The following is an 18,449-nucleotide window of genomic DNA, read 5'->3' as shown; positions in this document are numbered from 1 at the left end:
AGAATCACACGTAGAAGGAAAACATTAACTACAGCCTCTCTCCTACTGCATCAAACACTTCTAAAAGCTACGATATGTAACTTTTTGGGCGACCCTTACAAATTCACATAGAAATGTGAGTTATAGATCTTTCATTCCCATTGTAAGCAAGTCTAAGAAGCGGTAAATCTGTTCTATTTCTATGCTTCCCATTTCGGTTTTGTACACCAGCTTCAAACAGCTGAATATACAACATTTTTGGTTATGGAAACATATATTTCACAGCGGTTTAGATGGTACAATGATTCTCTACACAATGACTGCTTGTTTCTTCACATAAACTGAAATTAGGCAAACTATTAGAATTTTATCAACCAGGAAACTTAGTGATTTCTTTATAGTACATCTTTAAAGAAGTTACTTCTGCTTTATACAGTCTGAAATTAACTGTATGACTTGCCTTGTTCTGACTGGACTACATCAGTAGTCCAGTCAAAGTTGAGTTTAACATTCTCATACACAGACCACATTAGTATTTGTTGTGTTCACTTCTGGATGACAATGAAAAGGATGCTAAGTGGCAGAATTCCAGGTGAATGCCACTGTGTCTTCTTACCCTCAGGCCTTGACTCATATTTAGGACTACTGGATCTGCTGACTTCTGATGTTAAGGAGAACAGAAGGACAAACTTTCTCTAATCTGATCATTCGAAAGAAAACCTCCAATACTTATAATACACAGTATAATGTATAGTACCAGTCAAAAGTTTGGACACACCTACTCATTCAAGGGTTATTCTTTATTTTTACTATTTTCTACATTGTAGAATAATAGTGAAGACATCAAAGCTATGAAATAACACACATGGAATCATGTAGTAACCAAAAAACTGCTAAATAAATAAAAAGTTATTCTATATTTGAGATTCTTCAAATTAGCCACCCTTTGCCTTGATGACAGTTTGCACACTCTTGGCATATGACTTCTCACAATTTTCTCAAAGCATTTCATTACTAAGGATGTCAAGGCGACAGGACGGTAGTCATTCAGCACAGCGGGATTAGATGCTTTAGGAATGGGAATAATTATTTAGTTTTTCCACAATACTGGAACTGGTAGAGCGAGGATTGGAAAATGTCTGTAAAAACACCAGTCAATGGTTCAGCACAGTGCTTTAACACGTCCAGTTATTTTGTCTAGGCCTGGGCTTTTGTGTGCGTTACATCCCCTGAACAACTTTACAACATCAGCCTGTTTAATAACAACCCTCTCAAACATTTGTAATGATGCTTCCATGTGTTTTACCTCTGACACAAAGTCGTCAGATTCAAATCGTGAGAAGAAAACATTCAGTTCATTAGCCATGTTCTGGCCCTCATGTCTCCCAAGGTCAGCATTGGTTAGCCATGTTCTGGCCTTCATGTCTCCCAAGGTCAGCATTGGTTTTTACCCTGCCTATGTGGGAGGCACTAGCCATGGATTTAATCCCTTGCCAGGCCACCCTTGAGTTTCCTGAGGAGAGGGTCCTCTCCACCTTTTGCATGTATGTTTTACCTCCGACACAAATCTTGAGAAGAAAACATTGAGTTCATTAGCCATGTTCTGGCCCTCGTGCCACCCTGAAGCTCCTCGACCCGTTTCAGTTTGCCTATCAGTCTAGCAGAGGAGTTGATGATGCCATTCTTACTCTCCTCAACATGGTCTATAGATATCTAGAGGGCGCCAAATCCCATGTCACGGTTCTGTTGACTTTTCTTCTGCCTTCAAAACAATCCAGCCTTACATTCTGGCACAGAGACTCATAAGGGACTTCTCCTTAGATGGGGGGATGGTTTTGTGGCTGTTGGACTTCCTGAGCCAGAGGTCACAGCGGGTCAAAGTAGGTCCCCACGTGTCGGACATATGCACCACCAACACAGGCTCTCCTCAGGGATGTGTTTTGTCCCCACTCTTGTACACTAATAGTTGTACTAGTTCCCATCCTGACAGACACCTCGTTAAGTTCGATGACACTGCTTTGATCAGCCTGTTGCAAGTTATCACTTTTGCCTTATGGCAAGGTGCTCCATCATGCTGGAAAAGGCATTGGTCGTCACCAAACTGTTCTTGGATGGTTGGGAGAAGTTGCTCTCTGAGGATGTGTTGGTACCATTCTTTATTCATGGCTGTGTTCTTAGGCAAAATTGTGAGTGAGCCTACTCCCTTGGCTGGGAAGCAACCTCACACATGAATGGTCTCAGGATGCTTTACTGTTCGCATGACACAGGACTGAAGATAGCGCTCACCTTGTCTTCTCCGGACAAGCTTTTTTCCGGATGCCCCAAACAATCGGAAATGGGATTCATCAGAAAAAATGACTTTACCCCAGTCCTCAGCAGTCCAATCCCTGTACCTTTTGCAGAATATCAGTCTGTCCCTGATGTTTTTACTGGAGAGAAGTGGCTTCCTCGATGCCCTTCTTGACACCAGGCCATCCTCCAAAAGTATTCGCCTCACTGTGCGTGCAGATGCACTCACACCTGCCTGCTGCCATTCCTGAGCAAGCTCTGCACTGGTGGTGCCCCGATCCCGCAGCTGAATCAACTTTAAGAGATGGTCCTGGCGCTTGCTAGACATTCTTGGGCGCCCTGAAGCCTTCTTCACAACAATTGAACCTCTCTCCTTGAAGTTCTTGATGATCCGATAAATGGTTGATTTAGGTGCAATCTTACTAGCAGCAATATCCTTGCCTGTGAAGCCCTTTTTGTGCAAAGCAATGATGACGGCACGTGTTTCCTTGCAGGCAACCATGGTTAACAGAGGAAGAACAATGATTTCAAGCACCACCCTCCTTTTAACGTTTCCAGTCTGTTATTCTAACTCAATCAGCATGACAGAGTGATCTCCAGCCTTGTCCTCGTCAACGAGAGAATCACTGACATGATGTCAGCTGGTCCTTTTGTGGCAGGGCTGAAATGCAGTGGAAATGTTATTTGGGGATTAAGTTCATTTTCATGGCAAAGAGGGACTTTGCAATTAATTGCAATTCATCTGATCACTCTTCATAATATTCTGGAGTATATGCAAATTGCCATCATAAAAACTGAGGCAGCAGACTTTATGAACATTTATATTTGTGTCATTCTCAAAACTTTTGACCACGACTGTATACAAAACAAAAATTATGCTTGTGAGGCACTGCATAACCTGCTGTTTCATACACGACCACGCGCACACATACACACGGATACATACACACAGATATATGAACACACACACGCATACAGAAACACATCCTGATAACAGATAGTTTATATGTCTTGTCAAGCAGTTCGCTGTTGAACTCCACAGATTAAACTCCAGTCTGTTTTTGTCAATCCACTGATTCTCAGCTCAGTCTGCCACCTTGTTCTTCCTATGCTTCCATAAGATGCTTGTGATGGGGCCAGGCACTGTGGACTTGTCTGGTTTCAACATGAACTCACCTCCCACTTTAAGCAGACATTTCATAAATGTATCAGAGTATCAATGTATCCAGGGTAACACATCATGGTTAGGGTATAAATATGTAGTCCTAACCCTATATATAAACACAACATTTAAAGTGTTGGCTGCATGTTTCATGAGCTGAAATAAAAGATCCCAGAAATGTTCCATATGCACAAAAAGCTTATTTCTCTCAAATATTGTGAACAAATTTGTATACATCCCTGTTAGTGAGCATTTCTCATTTGCCAAGATAATCCATCCACCTGACAGGTGTGGCATATTAAGAAGCTGATTAAACAGCATGATCATTACACAGGTGCACCTTGTGTGGGGACAAAAAAAGTCCACTCTAAAATGTGCAGTTGTGTCACACAACACAATGCCACAGATGTTAAGTTTTGAGGGAGCGTACAATTGGAATGTCCACCAGAGCTGTTGTCAAATACTTTAATGTTCATTTCTCTACCATAAGTCGCCTCCAATGTCGTTTTAGAGAATTTGGCAGTATTTGTATTTATTAGGGATCACTACGTCCAACCGGCCACACAACCGCAGACCACGTGGCTGGGCCTGGCTCCCTAGTGGGTGGGCCTGGCTCCCAATTGGGTGGGCCTATGCCCTCCCAGGCCCATCCAAGGCTGCGCCCCTACCCAGTCATATGAAATGCATAGATTAGGGCCTACTGAATTTATTTCAATTGAATGATTTCCTTATTTGAACTGTAACTCAGTAAAATCGTTGAAATTGTTGCATGTTGCATTTACATTTTTGTTCAGTATATTTAGCTTTTAAGAATCAGTCAGTTATAGGAATCAAATCCTCCGGGACAAATATGGTTTGAGTGTACTGTAACTGCCAGTGCACTCTGTTACCAGGTAAACTATGCGCTTAAGTTTCATACAAACCTCCATTCTCCTGCCCCTTTCCAGCATTGTCTGCATCCTCTTCCCCTGTTATGTTGATGTCCGTTAGCGGAACCGTAACCTCTGCAGAATCACACAGAAGGAAAACATCAACTACAGCCTCTCTCCTACTGCATCAAATGCTACTTAAAGAAGTTACTTCTGCTTTACAATCTTAACTGGATGACTTGCCTTGTTCTGACTGGACTCCATCACTGACTTTAGTTGAGGAGAAAAGAAGAGAGAAAAGTTGAGCTTAACATTCTCATACACAGACCATATTAGTATTTGTTGTGTTCACTTCTAGATGACCATGAAAAGGATGCTAAGTGGCAGAATTCCAGGGGAATGCCACTGTGTCTTACCATCAAGTGTCATTGACTTAAACAGAGACTTCCTACTTAAAGTAATTAAAAACAGAATTCAAATAAAATAGCAATCAATCTATGTTCTCGTGATATTCTGAGATATGCAGATGAGCATCTATCCTACTTCTGCTTCATGACGTCTTAAATGAGCTGGATGACTTGCCTGTGGTTTGGTTGTTTCCATCACTGGGTTTAGCTGAAGAAGAGAGAATAGATCAGTTTAGCATTCTCAAACATCTTTGTTGTGACAATATTTAATGATGATGATGGAACTATTTGATTTGTAACATACAGTAGATCAGGGATAGGCAACCCTGTTCCTGGAGTGCAAGGCTCTGTTGCATCCCGCAGTGTGTGTGAAGTTTGGTGTGACGTTCTTTTATGTTTTTAATTTGTACACTTTGTTTGTAAACCATCTGTCAACGATGGCTTTACAGTGGTGGGGTGTTGGACTGATCTTGTTGATCGTGTACCCGCTACAGATGGACTAAATGATGAAAACGCTGCTGGCAGCGGAATCCAATACAGCAGAGAGTTCCTACTACAATGCAACTCAAACACGAACGCCATGGATATCCCAATGGCCCATCTTAATCCCTGATTGTCTGCGAGTGGATTACAAACCCAAATGCAAACTTCGAAAACGCCGGGGAATCAGACAAAGACTTAAAAATGTAAGACCAAACTTCCCTTACCCACCACCTTGCTGATCAATGCCCAGTCACTGAGGGGGAAAGCAGATGAGCTTTTAGCGAATGTATGCTTCCAACACGAATACTGGGAGGCCTGTTTGCTGGCGTTTACTGAGACTTGGCTGGATGACAGAGTCCCAGACAGGGAAGTGGAGCCGGCCGGCTTCACACTTGTCAGAGCGGACCGTGATCTGACCGTCACAGGGAAACATCACTGTGGCCTGCTTGTCAGGGACCAGTGGTGTAAATTGATCCTGGTAAGACAGATACTCTGTACCCCCAACATTGAACTGCTTTCTGTGTCACTGCGACCCTACTATCTGCCCCGTGAGTTCCCCCAATTGTTTGTTACCGTTGTGTACATTCAACCAAAAGCTAATATAGCAAAAGCATCAGAGATTATTTATAATCTGTCACAGAAACTGGAATCCATCTCCCCCGACGCACCCACATTTATTTTAGGGGATTTTAACAACTGTACTTTGCAGAAGATCCTGCGCACGTACCACCAGTATGTGAAATGTCACACTAGGAAAAATAAGACTCTTGATTTGTGCTATGGGACAATACCAAATGCTTTCTCTGCCACCACTAGACCTCCCCTGGGGACATCAGACCACAATGTTGTCTACCTCTGGCCAACCTACTGTCGGCTCCTGGAGAGGGAGAAACCTACAGTTAAAACTGTTCAGATCTGGAACGACAATAGTATCACTCATCTCCAAGGGTGTTTTGACTGTACTATGTGGGAGGTATATGAGGATATATGAGGTATATGAGGACAGCTCTGATCTTGATGAACTCACAGATGTTGTTTCAGACTATGTAAACTTCTGAGTCAGTTGTGCCTACTAAAACCTGTAAAATCTTCCCTAACAATAAGCCTTGGGTATCAAAAAATCTAAAATCACTACTTAATAGGAAGAAGGCCTTTTATGCTGATGGTTATAGACAGGCTAGACAACGTGAGATCAAAAGACAGATACTGGTGGACAAGGAGGCATACAAGCAAAGGGTGGAGAGGACCCTCTCCTCAGGAAACTCAAGGGTGGCCTGGCAAGGGATTGAATCCATGGCTAGTGCCTCCCACATAGGCAGGGTAAAAACCAATGCTGACCTTGGGAGACATGAGGGCCAGAACATGGCTAACCAATGCTGACCTTGGGAGACATGAAGGCCAGAACATGGCTAACCAATGCTGACCTTGGGAGATATGAAGGCCAGAACATGGCTAACCAATGCTGACCTTGGGAGACACGAGGGCCAGAACATGGCTAATGAACTGAATGTTTTCTTCTCACGATTTGAATCTGACGACTTTGTGTCGGAGGTAAAACAAATGGAAGCATCATTACAAATGTTTGAGAGGGTTGTTGTTAAACAGGCTGATGATGTAAAGTAGTTCAGGGGATGTAACGCACACAAAAGCCCAGGCCCAGACAAAATAACTGGACGTGTTAAAGCACTGTGCTGAACCACTGACTGGTGTTTTTACAGACATTTAGCAATCCTCGCTCTACCAGCAACATGTGCCAGTATTGTGGAAAAACTCAATAATTATACCCATTCCTAAAGCATCTAATCCCTCTGTGCTGAATGACCACCACCCTGTCGCCTTGACATCCTTATTAATGAAATGCTTTGAGAAAATTGTGAGAAGTCATATTCTCAGTGCCACCCAGAAGCTCCTCGACCCGTTTCAGTTTGCCTATCAGCCCAGCAGAGGAGTTGATGATGCCGTTCTTACTCTCCTCAACATGATCTATAGATATCTAGAGGGCGCCAAATCCCATGTCACGGTTCTGTTGACTTTTCTTCTGCCTTCAACACAATCCAGCCTTACATTCTGGCACAGAGACTCATAAGGGACTTCTCCTTAGATGGGGGGCTGGTTTTGTGGCTGTTGGACTTCCTGAGCCAGAGGTCGCAGCGGGTCAAAGTAGGTCCCCACGTGTCGGACATACGCACCACCAACACAGGCTCTCCTCAGGGATGTGTTTTGTCCCCACTCCTGTACATCCTGTACACTAATAGTTGTACTAGTTTCCATACTGACAGACACCTCATTAAGTTCGCTGATGACACTGCCTTGATCAGCCTGTTGCATGATGATGAGGAACACCATCCTAAATGACTTTGTAGAGTGGTGTGACAAATCACACTTGGTCCTCAATACCAACAAGACCAAAGAGATGTGCATAGACGTCAGGAAGCGTACAACATCTATCAGAGGTCAGAACATAGAGATTGTAGAGGAATACACATATCAGGGTGTCCTCTTAGACAATAAGCTTCAGTGGAGTAAATGTACAGACCTGATCTACAAAAAGAGTCAACAGAGACTGTACTTTCTCAAAAAGCTGGGATCTTTTAATGTTGACTGTACTATACTGACTCTGTTTACAAATCTTTCATTGAGATTAATTTAACTTTTTGTATTGTTTGTTGGTTTGGCAATCACTGTCAGCCAGAGAAATATGCTGAGAAGGATTATCACCACAGCAAGCAAGGTACTTGGAGTCAAACAGAAAAGCCTGGATGAGATCTTTAAGGTCAGGGCCCACCGCAAGGCTCACAAAATCATTTTAGACCCAAGCCACCCCCTGTACCCTGACTTTTTGATTTGTAACATACAATAGGTCAGGGATAGGCAACCCTGTTCCTGGAGTGCTGGAGGTACTGCAGGATTTTCTTCCAACTAGGCACCACACCAGACCAACTGAGCTAATTGATCAGTTCAGTGATTGACTAAATTCACACCACACCTGGTCTTCCAGGTCAGTTAAATCAAAAACATGAAGTGCCTGCAGTCCTCCAGGACCAGGGTTACCTACCCCTGCAGTAGATGAACGGTTTAACCACAAGCTCTTAAAGACACAAAACCTGCAAAGGTCTTGAGACATTCTGAAATAAGCCACATTTCTAAACCAGCAACAGTCATATCAAACAAAACAACATGGAAACAGTTCTCAGAACTCAAAATGTTCTGATTGACAACCATGGAGCAGATCAAATAAAGCAGAAGACTCACACTGAATGTCACGCTCGTTAACGGAAGATACGGACCAAGGCGCAGCGTGATAAGCGTACATCTTTATTGTAGTACACAACACGAACAAAAACAACAAACAAACGATACGTGAAGTCCTGAGGCTACACAAAACAAACCTTTACGGAACAAGATCCCACACCGACTGGTGCCAAACAGGCTGCCTATATATGGTCCCCAATCAGAGACAACGAGATACAGCTGCCTCTGATTGGGAACCACCCTGGCCAACATAGATCTAAACGATCTAGAACATCAACATAGAAAATATAACATAGACACTACACACCCTGGCTCAACATTTAAGAGTCCCCAGAGCCAGGGCGTGACAGTACCCCCCCCCCCCCCCAAAGGCGCGGACTGCGACCGCGCCACACAAATACAACAGGGTAGGGGCCGGGTGGGCATTCCGCCTCGGAGGCGGATCCGGCTCCGGGCGTGACCACCACTTTCTCTCCACCTCCCCGTTGCTCCCCTGGTCTGGTCTGGCACCGGTGACTGGAGCTGGACCCGACGACGGTGGATCAACCCGTACAGGCTCCGGACTGGAGCCGCTGGCCGGAGCTGGACTGGGCACCGGTGGAGCGGATTGCTCTGGCTCCGGAGTGGATCCGCTGACTGGAGTTGGACCGGACCCCGGTGGAGCGGATTGCTCTGGCTCCGGAGTGGAGCAGCTGACCGGTGCCGGTGGAACAGGCACGGGCCGTGCCGGACTGGACACACGCACCACTGGCTTGGTGCGGGGAGCAGGAACGGGCTGACGGCGCGCACCACTGGCTTGGTGCGGGGAGCAGGAACGGGCCGGACCGGGCTGACGACGAGCACCACTGGCTTGGTGCGGGGAGCAGGAACGGGCCGGACCGGGCTGGCGACGCGCACCACTGGCTTGGTGCGAGGGGCAGGAAGAGACCGGACCGGGCTGGCGACGCGCACCACTGGCTTGGTGCGAGGGGCAGGGAACAGGCCGGACCGGGCTGGCGACGCGCACCACTGGCTTGGTGCGAGGGGCAGGAACAGGCCGGGCTGGACTGGGAATACGCACCACTAGCTTGGTGCGGGGAGCAGGAACAGGCCGGGCTGGACTGGGAACACGCACCACTGGCTTGGTGCGGGGAGCAGGAACGGGCCGGGCCGTACTGGGAACACGCACCACTGGCTTGGTGCGGGGAGCAGGAACGGGTCGGGCCGTAGTGTGGACATGCACCACTGGCTTGGTGCGGGGAGCAGGAACGGGCCGGGCCGGACTGGGAACACGCACCACTGGCTTAGTGCGAGGAGCAGGAACGGGTCGGGCCGTACTGGGAACACGCACCACTAACTTAGTGCGGGGATCAGGAACGGGCCGGACCGGACTGGTGACACACACCACTTGCTTGGTGCGAGGAGCGGGACTGGGTTTCCTTATAAACCTCCACTCCTTCTGCTGCCTAACCAGCTCCTCTCGCCGTGCCTCTACACTCTCCCTCTCCCTTCTGCAGATACGCCCTGTCGCTGCCTCCTGCTGCCCCGTCGTCCACGCCGTGTGCCCCCCCAAAATTTTCTTGGGGTTGCCTCTCGGGTGTCCGTCGTCGGCACGGTTGGCGCCATTTCTCCTCTCTTGCCTGGGCATTAACCTTTGCCCATGGCCCTTTCCCCGCGAATATATCCTCCCATGACCACCATTTGCCCACCTGAGACATCGCTATTCTCTCCTGCTGGGCACGCTGCTCTTTTGGTGGGATCTTCTGTCACGCTCGTTAATGGAAGATACGGACCAAGGCGCAGCGTGATAAGCGTACATCTTTATTGTAGTACACAACACGAACAAAAACAACAAACAAACGATACGTGAAGTCCTGAGGCTACACAAAACAAACCTTTACGGAACAAGATCCCACACCGACTGGTGCCAAACAGGCTGCCTAAGTATGGTCCCCAATCAGAGACAACGAGATACAGCTGCCTCTAATTGGGAACCACCCTGGCCAACATAGATCTAAACGATCTAGAACATCAACATAGAAAATATAACATAGACACTACACACCCTGGCTCAACATTTAAGAGTCCCCAGAGCCAGGGCGTGACACTGAAGCACATTAAATAATTGGCTTTTGGAACGTATAAACTAGCAAGGGGTGGCGGTGACAGAATCTTTATCCACAATGTTACCTCTATTGGAGACATTTTGACAGTGCACAAATGCATAGATGTGAAGAGAAACCAAAACCAAACAGGTTATTTCAAATACTCATCAAACGTACATCATTTAAAGCACATTTCCCTTGCAGATTCCAACTGCATCATACACATTTTATATAGGCTAGTCCACACACAGCTAACTTTAAACTCACATTATTAATCACCTTCTCATACTGTATGTAGATGTCACTAAAACATGTTCTTCAAATAAATGCTACCACAAATAATGTGAGTAACACATTTCTGGCAACATCTCCACATATCTGCATTGTCAAAAAGGCCCCATAGTAGTACCATGTAAAAGGTGTGTTAGTGTTATTACCTGTGTTAGTGGGCTGATTGTTATCATTCTGATTCATGGAGTAATCTCTAGGTGTCTTCTCCCCTACAGTGCTATAAACTGTATCCATGGCAACCCCAGAGAGAACCCCTGAAACTCCACGGTTGGCAACCTGATCATCCCCAACAGTGTGATAAACAGTATCCGTGGCAATAGAATTCTGATTGTTGACTGCATCCCCTGTAAAGTTACACCATCCATCAACATGTGTTTACAGCAAACAGAGTAGAAGAAGTTCCTTGAATTTAAGATGTATTTTCCCTTTAAATTTGCATATAAGAAAACTTGGAAATATTCTGGGTTGTGGGATTACTGCTGTGCACTCGCACTCTCGCTTTCTCTCACACAAACACACACAATAGGAGATACCTGTTACTTAGTAAGGGCCCTAATTCAATTAAAACAGATTTCTGGATTTCTGGGATGGGACAAAAACAACACTCCTGTCCTGTGCTGTGAGGAAGCATGTGTGCAGTGCATGGAAGTACTGTATGTGTATAAGGTGCAGTGCATGAATAATAATAATAATAATGTTGTGTTTGTATTACTGCGGGGAGCCAGTTAGCAGGTTGAATATGGATCAGAGTCAAGTTAGGGTAAAACTTACCAAACATTCCACCACAACACTTTCTCAAAAAGTCGATGCAGGTGTCTTGGGGATATCCAGAGATGAAAAAGAGACACACAAATGTAAGACATTATCAAGACACTTTCATTCAAATGAAATTCACATTGTGTAACATTTTGGTTAATCAGTGAGTATGAATAGTTGAACCAGGAAGAGACAGAGAATCATCCTACCTTTTATTTTCTTCCTCACCAACCAAACTGGGGAGTAAAAATACAAATATTTTATGACTTTTTTATTTTATTTTATTTAACCTTTATTTAACCAGGTAAGCCAGTTGAGAACAAGTTCTCATTTACAACTGCGACCTGGCTAAGATAAAGCAAAGCAGTGCGATAAAAACAACAACAACACAGAGTTACATATGGGATAAACACAACGTACAGTCAATTACACAATAGAAAATCTATATACAGTGTGTGCAAATGTGGTAAGTTATGGAGGTAAGGCAATAAATAGGCCATTGTGCAAAATAATTACAATTTAGTATTAACACTGGAATGATAGATGTGCAGAAGATGATGTGCAAATAGAGATACTGGGGTGCAAATGAGCAAAATAAATAACAATATGGGGATGAGGTAGTTGGGTGGGCTAATTACAGATGGGCTGTGTACAGGTGCAGTGATCGGTAAGCTGCTCTGACAACTGATGCTTAAAGTTAGTGAGGGAGATAAGAGTCTCCAGCTTCAGAGATTTTTGCAGTTTGTTCCAGTCATTGGCAGCAGAGAACTGGAAGGAATGGCTACCAAAGGAGGTGTTGGCTTTGGGGATGACCAGTGAGATATACCTGATGGAGCACATACTACGGGTGGGTGTTGCTATGGTGACCAATGAGCTAAGATAAGGCGGGGATTTGCCTAGCAGTGATTTATAGATGACCTGGAGCCAGTGGGTTTGGCGCCAAATATGTAGTGAGGGCCAGCCAACGAGAGCGTACAGGTCACAATGGTGGGTAGTATATGGGGCTTTGGTGACAAAACGGATGGCACTGTGATAGACTACATCCAATTTGCTGAGTAGAGTGTTGGAGGCTATTTTGTAAATGATATCGCCGAAGTCAAGGATCGGTAGGATAGTCAGTTTTACGAGGGCATGTTTGGCAGCATGAGTGAAGGAGGCTTTGTTGCGAAATAGGAAGCCGATTCTAGATTTAACTTTGGATTGGAGATGCTTAATGTGAGTCTGGAAGGAGAGTTTACGGTCTAACCAGACACCTAGGTATTTGTAGTTGTCCACATATTCTAAGTCAGACCCGCCGAGAGTAGTGATTCTAGTCGGGCGGGCGGGTGCAAGCAGCGTTCGTTTGAAGAGCATGCATTTAGTTTTACTAGCGTTTAAGAGCTGTTGGAGGCTACGGAAGGAGTGCTGTATGGCATTGAAGCTCGTTTGGAGGTTTGTTAACACAGTGTCCAATGAAGGGCCAGATGTATACAAAATGGTGTCTTCTTAATTACAAGTCTGCATTAATATTATGTCAGCTATTGAATATGACTTTATCCACAATTACATGCTTAAGCTGCAATAAGAAACAATTTCTGAGAGCACCAATAAACAACCTGCATACAGTACCTGCACACCTGTAAAATAACATAGCCAGCGATTTCACATCTAATATCCAATGAACTCTAAACATATTTTTAGGTTACCACAAAGTAATTACGGTCCTTTTTGCTGATTAATTAATTAATTCAGATTAGGCTAATCCATACTGTGCGAGGTCCAAATTTGTGCATCACTGTGACACATTATGAAGACTGTGCCCTACAGCAGGTGGTGCATCTAACCCCCTGTCTTGTCTGTAGCAGTAGCCTGAACACTACTGTAAATACAGGTAGAACAGGTATCCCCTTCAGGGGGTATAGCTCACTGTTGTTGCTGCTGTTATGTCAATCTGTGCTTCAGAACTATGTACATGTGCAGTGCTCTGTTACTATAGATGTGCTGTTCTTACCTATGATGGCGACAAGTACTAATATGGTAAAGACAACCAAAGCAACAACAGCACCGATATTGGAAGGCTCTGAAATGAAAACACATTTTGTATTGATACTTTGACAGGAGTTGATCAGGTATTCAACATAGTGCAGCATTCAAAATGTCCTACAACACTAGCAGTGTTACTGACATATCAATACATAAGACTGTAGCATACTTATGAGTGTCCACTCACCTGGGCCAAACACCTCTCCAATTGGCTCACTGACTTCCCCTTCCCCAGCAGAGTTCTTCATCTTGCAGAAGTACTTGTAACTGTTGGTGGATTTGCCAGTGTTGTTCTTAAAGACATTCATCTGTTTGTCTAAGACCTTCCACTCCCCCTCTCCCACTTTCCAGCTGTAGGTGACGGGTTCAGCATCAGTGGTGTTGCCCTCACAGGTCAGAGTGCAGGTGGTTTTGTTGGAGTTACAGGAAGAAGTGATTGTGGGTTTGGGGACTGCTTCTGTAAATAGAGGAAAGAAACAGGAATCATTTGGGAAAATGCTTGTGAGGTACTGAATAACCTGCTGTTTCTACACGACCACACATACACACGTACACACACACAGATGTATGCGCACACACACACACACACACAGAAACACTTACTGATAACAAATAGTTTATATTTCTTGTCAAGCAATTTGCCGTTGAACTCCACAGAATAAACTCCACTGTCTGTTTTCGTCAATCCACTGATTCTCAGCTCTCCAGTAGTCAGGTCCAGGGCTGTGCGGCCTTTGAAGGCAGCATAGATTTCCAGACCAAAATCCTTGTCCCACTCTGCCACCTTGTTCTTCCCATGCTTCCATAGGATGCTTGTGATGGGGTCAGGCACTGTGGACTTGTCTGGCTTCAACACGAGCACACCTCCCACTTTATGATAAAGATCATCTGGAAAAGCAGACATTTAATATATGTAAGATAGTATCAATGTATCCAGGGTAACACATTATGGTTAGGGTATAAATATGTAGTCCTAACCCTATTGACATTGAACTGACATTATTATGAACTTTTACTTTTTATGTCAAGAATTCTGCTTGCTGGGCGTACCTGGCCTATCTAGTCTGCCCACTTTGATAGTATTTCCCTCCTCACCACCACCACTGGAGTGGAAATGTATCTACGCTACACCATAGATGAAAATCTTTGGGTACACCCTGCCTCTGAGGCTGTCCACTATTATATCACCAGCTAGGTTTCCATCCTATTTGTGACATATTTTCATGTGAATATTCTAAAATCTGCATAAAACAATACGCACATTTTCCCACCAGAGATATTTTTCCATCAAACTGACTTTTTGCAGATAAAAGGCTGTGTGTGATGACATAGTGTACATAAAAATAATGTTTGCCATTAAATTCCCATGTACACTCCTTGTTGAACCTTTTAGGGGTTCAACAAGGTTTCTTCTAAGATCCTCAAAGTTCTTTGAAGAACCTTAGGGTTCTTGGCACTGAACATGGACCCCAAAAGGTTATTCCATGAACCCGATAGGAGGTGGGGTTCATCAAGGAACCTTAGTTGGTGGGGGTTCTTGCAGGAACCTAACTGCCCAACTGAAACATTTGGATATGAATTTGAAAGGACAGCAGGTGCAGGCACTTAACTGAAAAATGTAAAGATCTCCTCAATTTAAGGTAAGGTTTGTCCATTGAAAGATCTAAATTGATATTGTTTTATGATGATAACATCTATCTTTTCATATTTGTGTAAATCTTTCTTAAAACAGAAAATGGACACAATTCAATGGATATCAATAAACAAAGAGGTAAGAATATGTAGGCTATAATAATATGTTGAAGGCTCGCTGTATTGGGTGCAGATGACTGAACTGCTCACTTTTGTGTCTGTGTCTGCAGGTATACAGACGAGGAGGCATACAAAGGTATGCCAATTGGTATTGGTATGTTATGCAGATCACATTTACCATCCTCCTCCCTTACCTCTTCAATGAAAATCCCATAGGCCTCTACATTATGGACATGTTATGTGTCTCAAAACAGTTTTTTTTCCCATTCACATTTACCACAAAAACCAACGTATGAATACTGTTGTGTGCATGTTTTGTTAATCATCTGTATAATTACTATTTTGGGGATTCACAGACTTCACCCTCCCTACACCTCTGATGAATATAACAGGAAACCTGTTCGATCACCATGCACTGCAAAATCATTCTGGCTATGGATACAGAGATATACCCATTGGACTTGGGGTTCTATTGGGAGTTTACCTCATATTTAGATTTTTTAATTCTGCTTTGCCACTAAAATCATAATAAACACTGACAACTAAAATATTGTGTTATTGTTATTGTTATGCTAATTATTATTATTAATAATAATAATAATAATAGGGGAGGGGGGGTAGTTCAAAAATTAAGCCCAAAAGGTTCTTCAAAAGGTTATTCGAGGATCCATTAAAAGGGGTTATTCTCCTTTTAAAGGGTTCTTCTAAGAACTTATAGGGGTTCCCCCACAGTTTCAATTTGAAGAACCCCTAAAGGACACTCCAGGAAACTTTTTCTTTTTAGAGTGTACCAAATGAAAAATACAAGTTAAATGGGTTTCCATTGCATTTTACACTCTACTGATGGTTTGTCACAAACTGCTGTGTTATATAGACTGCTGTGTTATATAGACTGCTGTGTTATATAGACTGCTGTGTTATATAGACTGCTGTGTTATATAGACTGTTGTGTTATATAGACTGTTGTGTTATATAGACTGTGTTATATAGACTGTGTTATATAGACTGTGTTATATAGACTGTTGTGTTATATAGATGTTGTGTTATATAGACTGTTGTGTTATATAGATGTTGTGTTATATAGACTGTTGTGTTATATAGATGTTGTGTTATATAGACTGTTGTGTTATATAGACTGTTGTGTTATATAGACTGTGTTATATAGACTGTTGTGTTATATAGACTGTGTTATATAGACTGTTGTGTTATATAGACTGTGTTATATAGACTGTTGTGTTATATAGACTGTGTTATATAGACTGTTGTGTTATATACAGTGCCTTGCAAAAGTATTCATCCCCCTTGGCATTTTTCCTATTTTGTTGCAGTACAACCTGTAATTTAGATTTTGTAATAGATTTTTAATTGGATTTCATGTAATGGAGATACACAAAATAGTCCAAATTGATGAAGTGAAATGAAGAAAAATACTTGTTAAATTATTATTTTTTTAAATACGGAAAAGTGGTGCATGCATACAGTGGGGAAAAAAAGTATTTAGTCAGCCACCAATTGTGCAAGTTCTCCCACTTAAAAAATGAGAGAGGCCTGTAATTTTCATCATAGGTACACGTCAACTATGACAGACAAAATGAGAAAAATCTTTCCAGAAAATCACATTGTAGGATTTTTAATGAATTTATTTGCAAATTATGGTGTAAAATAAGTATTTGGTCAACAACAAAAGTTTCTCAATACTTTGTTATATACCCGTTGTTGGCAATGACACAGGTCAAATGTTTTCTGTAAGTCTTCACAAGGTTTTCACACACTGTTGCTGGTATTTTGGCCCATTCCTCCATGCAGATCTCCTCTAGAGCAGTGATGTTTTGGGGCTGTCGCTGGGCAACACAGACTTTCAACTCCCTCCAAAGATTTTCTATGGGGTTGAGATCTGGAAACTGGCTAGGCCACTCCAGGACCTTGAAATGCTTCTTACGAAGCCACTCCTTCGTTGCCCAGGCGGTGTGTTTGGGATCATTGTCATGCTGAAAGACCCAGCCACGTTTCATCTTCAATGCCCTTGCTGATGGAAGGAGGTTTTCACTCAAAATCTCACGATACATGGCCCCATTCATTCTTTGCTTTACACAGATCAGTCGTCCTGGTCCCTTTGCAGAAAAACAGCCCCAAAGCATGATGTTTCCACCCCCATGCTTCACAGTAGGTATGGTGTTCTTTGGATGCAACTCAGCATTCTTTGTCCTCCAAACACGGCGAGTTGAGTTTTTACCAAAAAGTTCTATTTTGGTTTCATCTGACCATATGACATTCTCCCAATCCTCTTCTGGATCATCCAAATGCACTCTAGCAAACTTCAGACGGGCCTGGACATGTACTGGCTTAAGCAGGGGGACACGTCTGGCACTGCAGGATTTGAGTCCCTGGCGGCGTAGTGTGTTACTGATGGTAGGCTTTGTTACTTTGGTCCCAGCTCTCTGCAGGTCATTCACTAGGTCCCCCCGTGTGGTTCTGGGATTTTTGCTCACCGTTCTTGTGATCATTTTGACCCCACGGGGTGAGATCTTGCGTGGAGCCCCAGATCGAGGGAGATTATCAGTGGTCTTGTATGTCTTCCATTTCCTAATAATTGCTCCCACAGTTGATTTCTTCAAACAAAGCTGCTTACCTATTGCAGATTCAGTCTTCCCAGCCTGGTGCAGGTCTACAATTTTGTTTCTGGTGTCCTTTGACAGCTCTTTGGTCTTGGCCATAGTGGAGTTTGGAGTGTGACTGTTTGAGGTTGTGGACAGGTGTCTTTTATACTGATAACAAGTTCAAACAGGTGCCATTAATACAGGTAACGAGTGGAGGACAGAGGAGCCTCTTAAAGAAGAAGTTACAGGTCTGTGAGAGCCTGAAATCTTGCTTGTTTGTAGGTGACCAAATACTTATTTTCCACCATAATTTGCAAATAAATTCATAAAAAATCCTACAATGTGATTTTCTGAAGAAAAAAAATCTCAATTTGTCTGTCATAGTTGACGTGTACCTATGATGAAAATTACAGGCCTCTCTCATCTTTTTAAGTGGGAGAACTTGCACAATTGGTGGCTGACTAAATACTTTTTTCCCCCACTGTATGTATTCACCCCCTTTGCTA

The 18,449-nt window shown here is 43.5% G+C and overlaps 1 protein-coding gene across 1 annotated transcript in view; it reads right to left on the bottom strand.

The window, feature by feature from the left end:
- LOC311109876 (uncharacterized protein) overlaps positions 1 to 18,449 on the bottom strand; it is a 310,257-nt gene that overhangs the window by 104,301 nt on the left and 187,507 nt on the right. The window contains exons 9-11 of the mRNA XM_084152890.1: positions 4,882 to 4,914; positions 4,543 to 4,575; positions 4,354 to 4,434 (exon numbers count right to left, since the gene is read on the bottom strand). Of these exons, the coding sequence (XP_084009016.1) occupies positions 4,354 to 4,434; positions 4,543 to 4,575; positions 4,882 to 4,914 (147 nt within the window). The remainder of the gene's footprint in view (positions 1 to 4,353; positions 4,435 to 4,542; positions 4,576 to 4,881; positions 4,915 to 18,449) is intronic.

This window comes from Coregonus lavaretus (assembly GCF_964263955.1).
Source record: "Coregonus lavaretus genome assembly, chromosome: 35".
Lineage (NCBI taxonomy): Eukaryota > Metazoa > Chordata > Actinopteri > Salmoniformes > Salmonidae > Coregonus > Coregonus lavaretus.
Note: the sequence above shows the minus strand (reverse complement) of the source record. Positions and strands in the feature narration are given on the sequence as shown.